This window comes from Euwallacea fornicatus, chromosome 5 (genome assembly GCF_040115645.1).
Source record: "Euwallacea fornicatus isolate EFF26 chromosome 5, ASM4011564v1, whole genome shotgun sequence".
NCBI lineage: Eukaryota > Metazoa > Arthropoda > Insecta > Coleoptera > Curculionidae > Euwallacea > Euwallacea fornicatus.
The window spans coordinates 3,896,597-3,911,636 of record NC_089545.1 but is presented as its reverse complement, the minus strand read 5'-3'; the positions used below and the strand labels follow the sequence as shown (position 1 = coordinate 3,911,636).

At 33.9% G+C, this 15,040-nt stretch overlaps 2 protein-coding genes across 7 annotated transcripts; one reads left to right on the top strand and one right to left on the bottom strand.

Annotated features, from left to right (window-relative positions):
- Positions 1 to 39: 39 nt before the first annotated feature.
- Positions 40 to 4,844, bottom strand: LOC136339220 (arginine-hydroxylase NDUFAF5, mitochondrial). Its single transcript, XM_066282285.1, has 4 exons — positions 4,079 to 4,844; positions 3,845 to 3,996; positions 358 to 840; positions 40 to 285 (listed from the first exon to the last, which is right to left on the bottom strand). Exons 1-4 carry the CDS (start codon positions 4,347 to 4,349, stop codon positions 142 to 144), a joined length of 1,050 nt encoding a protein of 349 aa, XP_066138382.1. The 5' UTR covers positions 4,350 to 4,844; the 3' UTR covers positions 40 to 141.
- A 259-nt stretch (positions 4,845 to 5,103) lies between these two features.
- Positions 5,104 to 14,935, top strand: LOC136339218 (nucleolar protein dao-5-like). 6 transcript variants are annotated; one of them, XM_066282283.1, is made up of 13 exons: positions 5,104 to 5,430; positions 7,784 to 7,939; positions 8,729 to 8,815; positions 8,871 to 9,080; positions 9,143 to 9,298; positions 9,455 to 9,601; positions 9,835 to 9,954; positions 10,623 to 10,891; positions 11,007 to 11,170; positions 11,226 to 11,396; positions 11,449 to 11,698; positions 11,814 to 11,959; positions 13,024 to 14,935. In XM_066282283.1, the coding sequence occupies exons 2-13, from the start codon at positions 7,829 to 7,831 to the stop codon at positions 13,143 to 13,145; spliced, it is 1,953 nt and encodes a 650-aa protein (XP_066138380.1). In that variant the 5' UTR covers positions 5,104 to 5,430; positions 7,784 to 7,828; the 3' UTR covers positions 13,146 to 14,935. The 6 variants fall into 6 exon arrangements, with proteins under 6 accessions (XP_066138380.1, XP_066138381.1, XP_066138378.1 ...); XM_066282284.1 differs by having other exon boundaries at positions 8,681 to 8,815; positions 12,995 to 13,124; XM_066282281.1 differs by having other exon boundaries at positions 5,105 to 5,315; positions 8,681 to 8,815.
- Positions 14,936 to 15,040: the final 105 nt, after the last annotated feature.

The following is a 15,040-nucleotide window of genomic DNA, read 5'->3' as shown; positions in this document are numbered from 1 at the left end:
GGTACACCAACAATGATATTATGAAAATAAAACTCCAAATCATGCATATATGTTACTTTATTAAATCCATAAACTTTTATACAAGTTCGGCATTTGATGTTGGGTGTAATAAAATATATGTATATCTCTTAACAATAACAGTTAGCTTTTATCATCTTTAATAGTCTTTACTTCTTTAATAATTTCGTCTAATTTATATAAATCCTTTAGCGAGACTTCACCAGAGCCTCGTTGAATCGGTTTGGGTTGTTTTGGATGCGGCTTCCATCCTAACATATTAATAATCTGAAAAACCAACAAAAGTAGACAAAAGATAGACGTACAATTATTGAGGGATTGAGGGATAGTAGTAGCTACCTGAAATGTAGCAGGTATCGTGGTTTTTCCCGATTCATGATCAGTTTTGCCATACAATTGCTGGTAAATTGCCGCAGCAGCGAATTGAACGTCTCTATGTAAATGTAATGACCTATTTAGCGCAGCATTATTTTCGGCCATTCCTTTTAAGTCCCACATCAGCTCAAAAATACTCGGATAGTTCACAACTATTTCATCAGTGTCAATCGTTAACATAATAAATCCGGCGTTTGTTAATAAACTTCCAATGTCTCTCACTTCGGTGAATGGGGAAATATGGGGAGAGAGTCCCCCCTTTCTTTCCAATTCAGCTAGCTGGAGTGATGAGCGTAATTCATAGAGAGTGTCCCCACCAAATACTGAAGCTAAGAAGACTCCATCTTCCTTAAGGCTTTGCAATATTTTATGAAAGGCATTAGGCAAATCGTTCACCCAGTGTAAACTTAAGCACGAAACTACCAAATCTAATGAGTTTGATTCAAACTGAAACAAGAGAGAATATGTTAACACATTAAAATGATGCGTTATACATATTGGTGTTAAATGAACTTTTGCTAGGAGGTAGATTGTTGAAATTTTCTAAATAGTTTCCAAGTGAAGTATTAAGAGGTTTGGTCAGGTTGACCGAGTTGTACGGATGTGCTACGTTCCGTTGCTATAGACTACTTACAGTTCTATTCTAATGAAACAGGGCGATGTAGAACCGAATGAGATACTCCAGTAGAAAGAGAGATGCACCAGAAAAAAAGAAACTTTGGGAAGAATACTTTTCTTACGAATATGCGTGATATTACATTCCAGCTAATGGCAGTAATTTACTAGGATTTTTGGATTATTTATTATTTCGTCCATTTTATGCTAGAAACTAAGTACCAATTAGAGTAAGAATTCCAACTACCGTCGCATGATCGAAGATTCCCACACACTTTACCAAACAGAAAACCGAAATAATCTTAAAATATGTATAGCGAAACAAAGTAACTGTAAGTACCAAAATTTTCGTTGGTGATCCTATATGTGTAGCAAGATTGAAAAATCCATAATGCTTCTCTTAGAGAAAAACTGATGGTACCGTCCCGTTACTCACAAACAACTGTTCATATGAGTCTGAAATACCGGTACTAACGCACTTCTTTGGAACAAACAGAGAAGTATTGCCCGTAAGAGCGGAATGCATCTATCAAATTTACGCCGGTCGATAAGCGATTCAAGGAACTTATTGTTACTTAGAGACAACAAATCGCAACTCTACAAAGAAACATTAATTTGACATCTAAAATTAATCACACAAGTTTTGTCAGTATACATAAATAAGCCATTTGCATTACACCATTCCTTTATTAAACGCTTATCAGTGTTGCCCTGTGTACTGTAATCACTCTCATAAGTGTCGCATGATAAAAATGTTGCATCATCAACAAACCGGACAATTTTATCGGCAATATTCGGGTCCGCCAAATGGTTAATGTAGGTCAAAATCAAGAGTAGCCCCAGTACCGACCTCTGCGGATCTCTTCTGTCAACGACGGCCAAACCCAATTACAACCCATTACGAGTGACGCTCTGGACCATTCCTCCCAAGTATGTCTTAAAACAAATAAGTCTGCTAGCTCTAAAGCCATAAGCATATAGTTTATTCAATAAATTTTAAAATGGACACAATCAAACGCCTTCGGAAGTAGCAGATGGTTGATACCGCAGACGAGCAATCTACCATTAAGGTTTAGTTGTATAGCCTAATTTTAATCTTCACCTTTAAAGGGTGCTTAAGTCTCAGATTTGACATAGGTCTCACTATTTATCTATCAAAATTTGGGATTTTGGTGGAGTTTAATATGAAGGCATAGAACTAAGTTTAAGTGTTATACCCAGGATCATCTGCAGGAGTATTTTTTAATTATTTTGGATTAGAGCGCCTAACGATACACCAGTTGGCGACAAAAAGTTTTTTTAACAGAATACTATATATTAATAGATATTTAATAATATACACTTTGTTGAGAGGCATTTTATGTACTTTTTTAGATCAAATAACTTAATTTTAAATTTGAGTTCTAGTTTAAAACTAGAATAGGTATACAACTGGGCCTTATGCCTAGCTGTAAAACTTTAATTTAAAATCCTGGTCCACCTCCACCTTAAAGTTGAATTTAGAACAAAAATGAAACCTGGGTATTGAACTTGTGGAGTTGCATCATCAATCGCGATGTCATCTTTAAGTGTTCTAAGTAAAAACCTTTAATTACAAACTCATCACACTCATTTAAATTGTGTCTTGTTTATAGGTTTTGTGTGATTTTAAGTTACACCACTTTACAACACTCAAATGGAGATTGAAAAGTACGTTTAAGACATTTATTTTCATGAAATTAAACTTTTTCTTTGATTTCATTGGGGAATAACACAATAAAGCAACGTTTCAAATTTTTAGAGCAACTATAACTCACAATTCATTTAATAAATCTATAACGGTAAGAGGTACTGCCTATTATTATTTAAAAATTTTCTGAATTAATAAAAACCTCTATTTTTGAGCGTAATTTTAAGATTAGACTGGCAAATGAAACAAAACCAAAGATATGGCCAGAATGTAAAATAATATACCTTATCTTACTTCCATTCTTCTTTTGCACAGTGTTCAATGTTCTTGGTAACTGTAATTAAATAGTTGATTGCTATAAAACCTAGTTTCAACTAGAAACACTGGTTTTAGTCGACATTGACTATTTTGGAGTAATTTATATATTGTTAAAAAGGTAAGCCTTTTTTAGGCTATACTAGACTATTCTATTAAAACTATTGGCAAATATCTAGTAAAATTTATTTTATTCTAATTTTAATATACATATTATATTGCATATAAAAATAATTATATATACTAAAGCCAGGAATGCCCCAGCCCTAAGCTTTCATCACAGGAATTAGATAATAATAATTTAAAATACAAACAATTAAATATGTGAGGTAATATAAGTATATGTAAGTACTTACTTTGTGCACTGCAGCTACAGGTAAAATATGATTCCTGTCCTGCATCCTTTTCCTTATTAAAATAATTAACTGGGTTTACAATAAGGTTCTGCTCCTCTTCAGAAAACTTAGTTCCTATTTTCAACATGATTTTAATGACAAATTAAACAGGAGTGGATGGCACAGAAGATATTTTTGGCATTGTTAATTTATTGGTGTTTTACTAACCCACGAAATACGTTTATGTTAGCGAGTAAATATATGTTAGCAAGAACGCAAACCTACGACGCAATTCCACAATTTCAATACCAGAGTTTACAGAACTGGACTTAATAGAAGACAAACAATTAACAAAATAGCATCAGACTCATGCAACCAAGAGAAGTTGGTAATGCTGAGTAACTCTAAACTTTAAATTATGTAAATATAGATTACACATTAAACATAGATCAATTGAAGCCTGTAGGTAACCACCTAAAAGTTCCACGTCAAGTTTGTTCCTACATTACCCACTTACCTCAATATGTTCCTCATCTAAAATTAACTTTCTAACTTTGATTCCATCCATCACAGGTACCATATCTAAATTCTTTTGGCTTACATCACAGATTAACAACTCTTCCACAGAGTCTGGTGAGATGTGTTTGGATACATATCCTCGATTGCAGCCTATAAGAATTAACAGACGTTCTTGTAATGCTCCGCGGAAAACACATCAAATAACAATAATCCAACAGGCGTCTTAACGCACCAATATCTGCAGCAAGTTTAAATTTCCTCTTTATATCATAAATTCGATCAGCCAACCTAAAACCTATTTCATCTTTGAGGTAATCATAGAGATTAGCATCTACAGCTAAAGCGGCCCGTTTCCTTTGTAGTGTCTTAGTGTTTCTGTCGAAAATGTTGAGTGAGTTTAGATCATTCCGTATTTTGGAATTGTAGGCTGTTAAGGAAAGTAATCTTATACACGGATGGTAAACAATGGTGCGGCAATAAAAGAGAGATGCAATGGGATACATTGTTCGAACTATTAAATCATAACGAGAAATGTTAAAATTATTTTGTTAATTGGGTGTATTTAAATTTTCAAATGCAATATATATTTGAATTAATTAAAAATAAAAAAATCGCTTGAGGTTAGGATCAATTAATTAAATGTCAAGCCGTCAAATTTAAATTTGACACTTAAGAATTGGTGAAAAAGTAGTCAAAATGGATGTTGGGTTGAAAAAGTTAAATAATTAGATGTAGTATATTTAATAACGTTTTCTGTTTTGATTAGTTGCAATGAGGTAATATTTTTTTAAAAAGTGTGCTCGGATTGCGTTACTTATATTCTCTTTCGGAAACTTGTCGAAACGAGTTTAAGTGATTTGAAAAAAAATGTGAACATCAAGTTTTGACCCACTACTGCACCTTCGAGGAAAAAGTACAGAAATCGCTACCTCTAAGTCGGACAAATGACGTTCCTAAAGAAGGATAATCCACGTTGCCATTGCCATGGTATGATACGATGAAATTAGGAAATTTACTGACCTTCGCCGTTCCTTCAAAGCAAACAATACAAAATTTTCCCTTATAACCAGCATTCTTATAAAATCTAGGATTCAGACATTCGGTATTTTAAATTCTTTACCATCAATTTCACCAACAAATCTTGACTTCGAGCTAAAACTCATAACACAATATGCGGGTTAACCAAAATTCTGACAACTAGCAACATTGCAAGAACTTTTTTCTAAGCGTTGTTGCCCATAAAGCGGCGACCATAAAGCAGATTGCCGAGCATGTAAATTGTTTAACAATTTTTTTCGTCCATTCATTTACAGATAACTAGTTGTAGATTAGTCAGATTCCCTTATATATTCGTAAAAAATGGTAACCGATTGAAATTCCAATAAGGGTTTTAAATTCTTTTGGATGACAAGTCAGAAATATATGCGCCAAGCCATGCAGACGGCAACAGCGCTCGAATAGGCAAGCAAGTGAGTCAAGTGAGTGGACGCCATAAATGAATCGTGAATGTTGTTTTAGACTAGAATGTTATAGAATAGAACAATTTAGAATTATAGAAAAAATAGTGAAGATTTTGGGATGTGGGTGAGTATCTTTGCTTGCAGTGATGAAAACAAACTTCTAAAGCTGGAATCGGGGAGGCCGAAAGAGCTCGTAGCGTGGCTTCCTGCTGTGGGGTCCCACAAATTGTTTACATTTCCTATGGCACATAAAATCTATTTACATGTTTCGTACGCGTACCTGTTTTTTTACTTAATCCGAATTGTGAAAATGAACAATAATAAACAAGTTTATTATTTCCCAAAGTAATTCAGTTACTTTGTTAATAGTGCAAAGTCAAACTTTTCCACAGTTGCTTATATGTGTGAACATTGTATTGCATGCCAATATTGCTTAGTGATAATACTGCTAGGCTGGGTAATACGCTAGGTAATATCTTGGTAAGAGTTTTTTACGTTGTTTCTTTAATCTATCAATCTGCCGCATCTCATTCTTTTTAAGTAAATTTTCTTATTTTCTATTAGTTTACAATTACAGAGCTAATTGAAATAAGTGTAAGACTGAATTTGAATATTACTGTCAATTACTCAAATAAATTTTAGTAACCTCAAATTATTTAGCTGTATAGTAAGTGAGTCATAACTAGATTGGAAGTTTTTGACACCTTTTACCTAAAGGTTAATTGCTGGTTTTAAAACATTAAGAAAGTTTCTATAAAATTTGGTTTAAAGACGTTCCTTGTTGTTATGCCTCTTGTCTGCATAGCCCAGTGTTTACCTGTGAGGCCTTTACTGGTCGTGTCTTAAATTTTTGAGGTTCACATTCATAAAAAAGATATTATGTCCGATATAATTTCCAAGCTTACCATTGGAATGTCAGAGTTTGTAAAATATCATTAGGGTATATTAGAAATTATTAGAACATTTTTAGTAGTTTTCGAGCTATTTGAAAAAAAAACAAAGCATTTGAAATCCATTTTTATTAATTCATGATGTTCTTTAACAAAATATATCAAATGGAAATATATTTTGGTTTTAGGTCACCAGTATCAGCTTGATTTTCTTGAATGCAAATATATTTTTTTTAAGTTTCTGTAAGAAATAAAGTTTAGTTTGAAATTTTTGGCGCATTAAATAATGAAATTGTAAAATGAAAATTTGCAAATATATCTGCCTTGCAGCCATTTTATTGAGTCCAACTGATATTGCAAATAGATAGAAAATTAAATTGAGCATAATCAAAAAATAAAATAGACAATTGTAGAAATGAAGCAAAAAATTAGATTTGGTTTTAAAAGATCCTGTCCTAAGTCCTATTTGCCGATTTCTGTACATTTTGCTGACGCGAACTGCGCTTTGCCTCTCAGCAACTCGGCTGCACTGGTTCGGTCATGGAATCGGGAAAATGTCCATCCGTTTTCTTAATTTCGCGGGAGTAATTTTTCGAGTGTTTTGAAGGGTTGGTAGGTAGCATAGACTAATGTGAATCTTAATATGGAGTACGATTGTCGCAATTAATGAAAATAGATTTTCAACTACATAGTACACTTTAATACCCTAATTACATGCGATATGTTTTGTTGCGAGTGATTTCGGATAAGCTCAGCGAGTTGTCGGTGCCGTCCTTGGTTATCCCAAGAACAGCAGTGAGACCTGGGGTCCCTTGCAGTACTCAGATTTTGTGTCAGGGGGCGAGAAATGTTGAGAGGTGTTACGTTCCCGCGGAACCGAGTTACTTGAGTTGCCAGGGTCAAATAGCCACAGCGCGGGTTATTAACGCGTTCTTACTTCATACCGTCATTTACCACAAACGTTTGGGTTGAACTTTATCTCGCAAAGAAAAAACACATAAACCCCTCAGTTACTTTTCAGCGCCAGTCCGTTTTGATGCTGGAGTTATTACTCTTTCTCCCCCTCTCCGTTCGAAAACTCTTAATATTATTTAATTATTTATTCAGAAATATACCATATGTACGCATTTGTAAATAAGTACATAGTTGTCTTAAATTAAACCATAATGTCTATAAAATACACTTTCAACTCACGTACGTACCTTACAAACAAACAAAAACACACTCTACCTTTATCAAATCTCGTTAAAATACATGATCAACATTAGTTTAATTTAAAAATTGGTTTAAGGCATCTTTCAAAGAAACATTGAAAATATAACCATTCCATAACCTATTCCAATTCCTCTTGAATGTATTAATTATCGGACAATTTTGACCATATATTCAGTATTTAGATGAATCTTTTTTTTATTTAATCCTACAAATAAAGTCCAGCTGGGTTTAGATATCACGAAGTTTATACAAATTGCTTCTGAATTTCTTATTTCCTCTGGAATGGATGGTTTTGTGAAAGTTAGTCACATTCATATTCATATATTTTTTAAATTCAAAAGTAAAAGTCATTTTGTCTAAACTTGCTTGCAGTTGCCGTTCAACTTCGGAGAAAAGTGAAAGATATTTGGTGTTCCTATGGATCTTGTATCTCCAAGTACAACGCCTATTAGTCAGGGCATAAAGACTATGCATCCTCAAAGCAATTCGACGTCACTTAGCCCGCAAACTCATTTGCCACAGAATTTGGTAAATTTTTATTGTATTAATTTCTCGACCTTCGAAAGACATGAAGAGTATTTGTATTTCGTATTTGAAGATAAATATCTCTGTATGTATGCTCAGTTTTAAAAAATAATTACTAGGGTTTTTCAGCAATATATTTTCATAAATTTGAAAAAGATTCTCAGAAAATCGAGTTTGCCGGAAAAATGCTCATTCAGATGTTGTTACCTGCTTTCGTCTAGCAATTAGTCAAAACGTGTTTCACAGACCAAACTTTTGTTTGTCCTATGATACGAAACGTAAAATAATGGTTGGTTATGAATGCCTCTCGATGGAATGGTGAAATCAACTGCGCTCTGCGAATCGGGGGGGTCAGTCATACAATTTACTATTTTGAAAGGGGATGAAGTCAAGATAAGCTCGCTTCCTCTCTAGAGAGACTGTATTTAAAGGTATTAGCAAGTTGTACCAATTTATCGCCACTGCTTCTTTTAAACTTAGAAAAAAGTGTATTAAAGAGAAATCAGCATTATTTTATCTATTACCCTGTATTTTAAAAATATTGGGTTGTTTTACAAACCAATCTTAGCCTGCTTATACCCTGCAATAAACCCTAATACACTTCAAAACGGATTTAGGTATCTCATTAATTTTCAGAGATATTTATCTTTAAATTTAAACCACAAATTTTCTTTATGCATTTTTAAATTCTATTAGTTTAATTATAAAACTTGAGAAAAATTTTCACATTGCGTTATTTTACAGTCTACTATACACACAAGTACAAATACTACACATAATTTCCCCAATCAGCATCATTTCTCTTCTTTGACCGTGTCAACAAGTTCGACAAGTGGTCATGCGAATCCAGAACAACCCTCAGGAATTCAAAAAAGCAATGTGAGTCGAGATTTTTTTATCATTAGTACTTTGTGGCAAAACTGAACTTTCCTAGATTGCCCCGGTTACTACCAGCCAACCTCATCCTCCGCCAGTGCAACCTGTTGCCAATTTGGCAGCTCGTGATTATTCTGTCACTCAGGAACAGACCATATCAGAAAAGTCGCAAACAAATGGCACTTCAGAACCTTTGTCTGCACCTAGTGTCTATCCCATTGCAGCTAAAGAGAAATCTACACCGCCCGCGACGCCAACACAGTCACAGGTAAGATGCGCCTTGCAGTAAACATGATTTTTAGCAAGTTTGAAAAACGTTTATAAATTTAGACAGCACAAAATCTACAGCCACACAAAAATGTAGATGCTGCTGCTCCTTTAACTGAAAATAGGTCGCATAAAAGTCCCGTAGTATCAACTCCCCCAAAGAGTGGTAGTATCGATGCTGTTGTTGCAAAAATTACACCTCCGACGATAGAATCAAAGGTAAATTGCTTACGTAAATAACTATAATATTTAGCCAATCAAAAATTTTCAAATAAATATAATAATTTATGATTTTTCTATTTTTTGGAATAAAATTATTTATGTTTCATTTTGAAAAATTCATATTGTGTCATATTGCATATTTTTGAATCTCAGCCAGTGCAAGAGAGTCCAAAAAAAATCTTAGATGGTCCAGCAGTGTTGCCTTCTTCTCCATCAGAAAAAGATAAAAGTGAAGAACCTGCCGCAACTCCAGTTAAGAGAGCCGAGCCTGAGCCGGCGAAACCTCTGATTCCTAAACAAGTAAGTTTATTTAGAGTGTTTCCTCCGGTATATTTATGAATTTATGTGTACTGGATGGACATGCAAATTTAGGTAAAATACTTTAACAGCTATATCATTTCATAAAAATGTTTTTCATAAGCAAGCTTTTTCATTAGAGTTCTCCCTAAAATAACTTTTTGTAAATGTTTAGAATTTTGGCAGAATCATAAGACGTTTGGAAAATTATCTACAAGTAATATTTGCATGTGCAGGTATCAAAACCAGAAGTACAAACGGCTAAACCCGAAGAATCGCCTAAGCCCGATCAATCAAAGGTCGAGAAAATCGTTCCAACACCAGAAAAAGTTGCAGTTAAAACTCCAACTACTATGGTATGTTTACATCTCCGGGTTTTTAAGAGACCTTTTTCGAGAAACTATTTGTTCGTATAGTTTTTTAATTTATTTGTTTGTCGCTATTAGAGATCGACCGATGTTTTGTAGCTGATACTGGTAATCGATACTATTGGCCGATACTGAAACATTTCTGTAAACAACCAAACATCAACATTTTACATATTTAATTAACTATGACCTTGCATGGAATTGTCACTATGTTATAGCGTATTACATAGTAAACGAAGAAAGTCAATATACGTTTTTATTTGAATTTTGTAGATGTACAGGAAAATTATGCGGAAACAAATTTCGTGTAACAATTGTCTCAGTTTTTGCAACAGATTTCTTCTTTCATAGTTTGTGAGAAAATTTTACTTAAAATTGTTACAGCAAACACTTTGTATATTCACTGAACTAAAATTGACTTGATTTTTTATAAAAATTTAGTGTGATTCTTAAAAAAGTTTTAACTAAAAACACATTTATATGTTCAATAAAATCGAGTTACTGGCCTATGAGAAAATTGGCTTTGATATTGAGCAAAATTTTTGTGGTATGTTAATTTTAACAGAAATGGTATATCGGCAACTATAAACATGCTTTGCTTTGACACCGATAATAGCAATCGGTCTCTAGTTAACAATATCATTGGATTTCTTTAGGAAACGCCAAAAGACGACACGACGACGAACAAAAAGGAAACACCCGAACCAAAAACACCCACTAAAAGTAGTTCGCGTAAAACAAAATCTGCTCAAGATGCAGAGCGACCCGTGTTGATTAGCACTCCATCTACTTCATCGGCGGCAGCAAAGCGCCAACGAGTCAGGACTCAACATTATCAGAGCCCCTTACCGGAGGTGGAGTTGGTATCGAAGATTAGTACGAGCACTCCAAAGAGCGGTGATGATCGGCTGATTGTATTTTACAAGTACATATATTTTTTTATTGTCTTATGAACGCCTGTTAGAGCACATGTCTAAGAATTCTTTTTTCGTGAAATATACAGAGGATTCACTTGAAATCAATGCAATATTCTTTTTCAGAAATGAATTTTTGGCGGTCAGAAATGCAGAAGGGGGATTTTACCTGTGTCAAGCAATTCAAAATATCTACAAATCTTCTTCAAAAATTAGAATAAGGTGGTTGTCACAAACAGAAAATCGAGAGAAGGGAGAAATATATACCCCAGATTTTTACGATTTGATAGGTAACTTTCCTAAATATTCTACAAATGCTTCATTTTGATAAAAAAATTATTGCAGATTTTGATTGTATACTAACAAATCTCAGCTTGAGCAGAGCCGAAAAAGGCAAATATTTGCTACCCATATCCGAAAAAACCCGAACGGAAAGTATTCTTAATAGATCTTTAGCTGTGGAAAAGGGAGAGGAAGTTCAATCCCCCTCACTAACAGAAGAGCATCCAGATGGGCGTAAGTGGACGAGTAACTGAAAAGAACTCACCTTATAATATACAAGTTTCAGTTGATTTGTCGTTATACCGCGTTGAAGACCAGCTAAAGAAGAGGAAAGCGAGGAAAAGACCGCGCAGGGCTCCTCCTTCCAGAAGCTCGGCAGGAGCTGCCACTAAAAAAAATGCAGAGGCTGCGAAAGTGCGGAAAGTAGAGCCATCCCCAGGGAAAACAGCGGCGAGAAAAGCGCCGACGAGAAGATCTGCCATCGTTACTAAAAAAAATGTTACGAAAGAAGTGGTTGCGGGTTCTGCCAAGTCCAGGTAACTTACCGAGAAGAGCTCATCTTTTTTTTTTTTAAACTTAGAAATTTCATGTAATTTTTTTATTTGGCAGAAATTTTAAATTATATGTTGAAAAATTTAGTTTTTTTTTCAGTAAAACTACCAGTAAGTTCAACAATAACAAGGCAGCCACGAAATCTAGTCCTATGGTAGATCAGAAAAAGGCGAAGGTGTTAGCGCGAATAGGTCGAAAGACCACCGTGGTGGCCAAATCGGCGGCCGCCAAAAATAACTCTAAAAGTAGGTTTTTCTTTATTTTCTTTTTCATAGCATGTCATTCATTTTTTTGGCGTGCGTCTGTGTTGTGTGATCGTGCGTAGACGGGATCACCATTGATTTGGTATGAGGATTTGAGAGACACAAATAGTAAAGGTTTTTACACAGGATGATTCACGTTTTCTATACGTGTTATATCTTTCAGACGTATTTATTACATGTATTGGCGGTTGACGGCGATATAATCATGGCTCGAAATATATTTTTATATTATAGAATTTTATTATTAAAATATTTGCAACTAAAGGTGCTTTTTCCAGATAGGCAAATTTAGTTAAATAACATGCCCAAATATCCATTGTGTATGATGTTATTTTTGTACATGTGGTGAATACGGGAAAAGTGGCAATCGCCATATTTTCAAGAAACATTGGTTGGATTTCAAACTATTCACATAGTACATATTTAAATCAATACTTTTAACACTACCTTAATAACTGGGACTCTGGTAGTACAATGTTAAATTCATTGTCACATATCAGGAATAACTTGCTTAATGGCAAAATAAGTGGATACTAGCAAGGTAATAATGAAAATCTAGACGTTTATGTCGAGGATTTAAGCTAATCGTGGTCTCTAGGAGAATTTTAAATTCCAATTCGATGTCAAAAGCGAATGATATACAACAGAAGTTCCTATTTTTTATATATATGTAAAAAACAGGAAAATAAAGTTAAACTTTTCAAGTGTAAATTACTGTTAAAGCTTTTAATACAATTCACTCAATACATGTAATAATATGTTTACATTACAACCACATAGGAGAGATATAATTGCTTTATCAAAAAATCAGATTAAGTGTTTTGGAAAACACTCACCTAATTCTGCCAAAAAAAAATTAATGAAATTCGTACCTAATATCATGTTGTAATTTTCATCACAGTATCATCCTTTTTTGTTTTCATAGGAATATAATCATTAACTACTGTAAACTTTAGGTGATCCCAATTAGAATGATTCATCTCAACAAAAACTACATATTCACACGTTTTTTTCTAGGTGTATTACTAAGAAAGTTGTTTTTATAGATGGAAAATCGGGAAACAAAACCCCGAGCTCTGTACAAAAAACGGCCCTGCCGAAAGCGAACTCGAGTAGTTCAACGGCCAAAACGACAACTAGAAGTGTAAGGAAATCTACGAGAAAATAATTTAGATGTTAATGTTGGGCACAAAAGTTACGCGTTCGCAGGGGAATCTCTTGCTAATTAGTTCACCCTGCTAGCAATTAATTAGCAAGCTCATGTCCTGCGATCTAATATGGATGACATTTTTAGGATCTAAGAGCGTTGTCACTTAACATTTGTATATTTTGCGTGTTGGATTTGTTAAGAGCGGCGCATTAATGATATGTTGCATATATTTTTTCCTCTAGTAAGTTTAACACAATAAGTTCTTACACTAAGTTGGTGATTATCTGCGAAACCACAATACAGATAGGGAATGGTATGTGTAAGTTCGCGTTTCTTGTATAGCTTGTATTTTCAATTATTTATTGGCCTAAATTTGGATTTAGTTCGTCTGGTTTGTACGTCGAAGGTGATACGTGTGTGAATAGGTCCAGTCTTGCAATGGGTTCCTTTAATTATTTTGATATTTGATTTACCTATACACATTAGGATGATTCGAATTTCATTATTGTTGTTGACAATACATCACAAGAATCTTAACTTTCTCAAAGGAAATTTGATTCCTAAAGGCTAGTTCTGAAAATTTTGTGGAGCCCGCATGTTGTTGTAGGGTCATCATTTGAAACATATCTATATATCGTGCAGCAACATGACCACTCACCACCTATCCTAACCCATTCTGCAGCCATATGAGTTGGTGAAAACACAAGTTATAAGTCGCTGTCAGAGTTGAATGTCAATGGTGGAAGTTAACAAGTTGTAGCGCTACTAGATCGCTGTCCTTTTTAGTCAATACTTTGCCAAACCGTCTTTTAAAACCCAATAGACGTATGGCACATGAAAGCCGATCTTTGAAAGATTTTATAGGTTGTTTGAATCTTTTATCCAACATTTGTTTTGTTTGTGATTACGACTTATCGCTTGAAAACTCTCAATGAAATAGTAAAACAAAAAAAGAAATAAATAACATTTAAATATCACAAATGTTTTGTTTTGCTGGTAGTGCTAGTACCGGATTTTATTAAAGTTCTTTGCGATTCCTAAGCGATCAATCTGCCAACCTCATATAATGGCTAGCTGCACCCAAACAAGTGACTTGTATGTAGCTCAAGCGCCCATATTGAATAATTACAATTTTGACAGCTCGTGTTAAAGTCGGCGGAAGTGCTAACTGAGTTGAGATTAACTGTTTCTCTTCATTTTAAAATAATAGTTTAATCAAAATTATTTTCTAAGATAATCTGATATCTCTTACAGATTTTTTTTTATAAACAGCAAAATGGTGGTAATTCTGCCCACAATTTATTTGTTGCTATAAAAGCATTTAATTTACTCCACCAAATTGAGAAAAATGTTGTTTTTAACAATATTTTTCTAATATAGACGCATAATAAATATTACATCATAATAATTTTATGCATAACACCTCTTAACCCATCGCAATTTTTGACCCCGTAAAGGTAAAAAGAGTGAGTATCGTTAATTTTTTTCTTGGTTATATGCCTACAAAATGATGTTTCGATTTCGCAATTTTTAGTTTAAGTTGTAATTTTGTAAGCTTCCAAATTAACACCGAAGTTCGGCAGGGTTATAAGTGTTAATGTTCCTTAAAATAAGGAAAGTTTTATGTGTAAGTGAAGTTATTACGACATAGGCTATTGGAATAAGAAATATACTTATGTGGTTAAACGTTTTCAGCTGAATCATTGCAATGATTGTGTTGTCGACGTATAAATTTAAGTAGATTTTTTGGATTATCTCCTTTAATTGTATTGTGAAATTTATTGAATTAAATAAATATTATTTATGCACTTCCCCGATTATTTATTTGAAGAAGTTTTCATGGCACCTGCAGAGAGTCATTTTTCTATGATTAATGTAGTGTTGTTGTCTTATGGCTCGCTGCTTACCGAAGA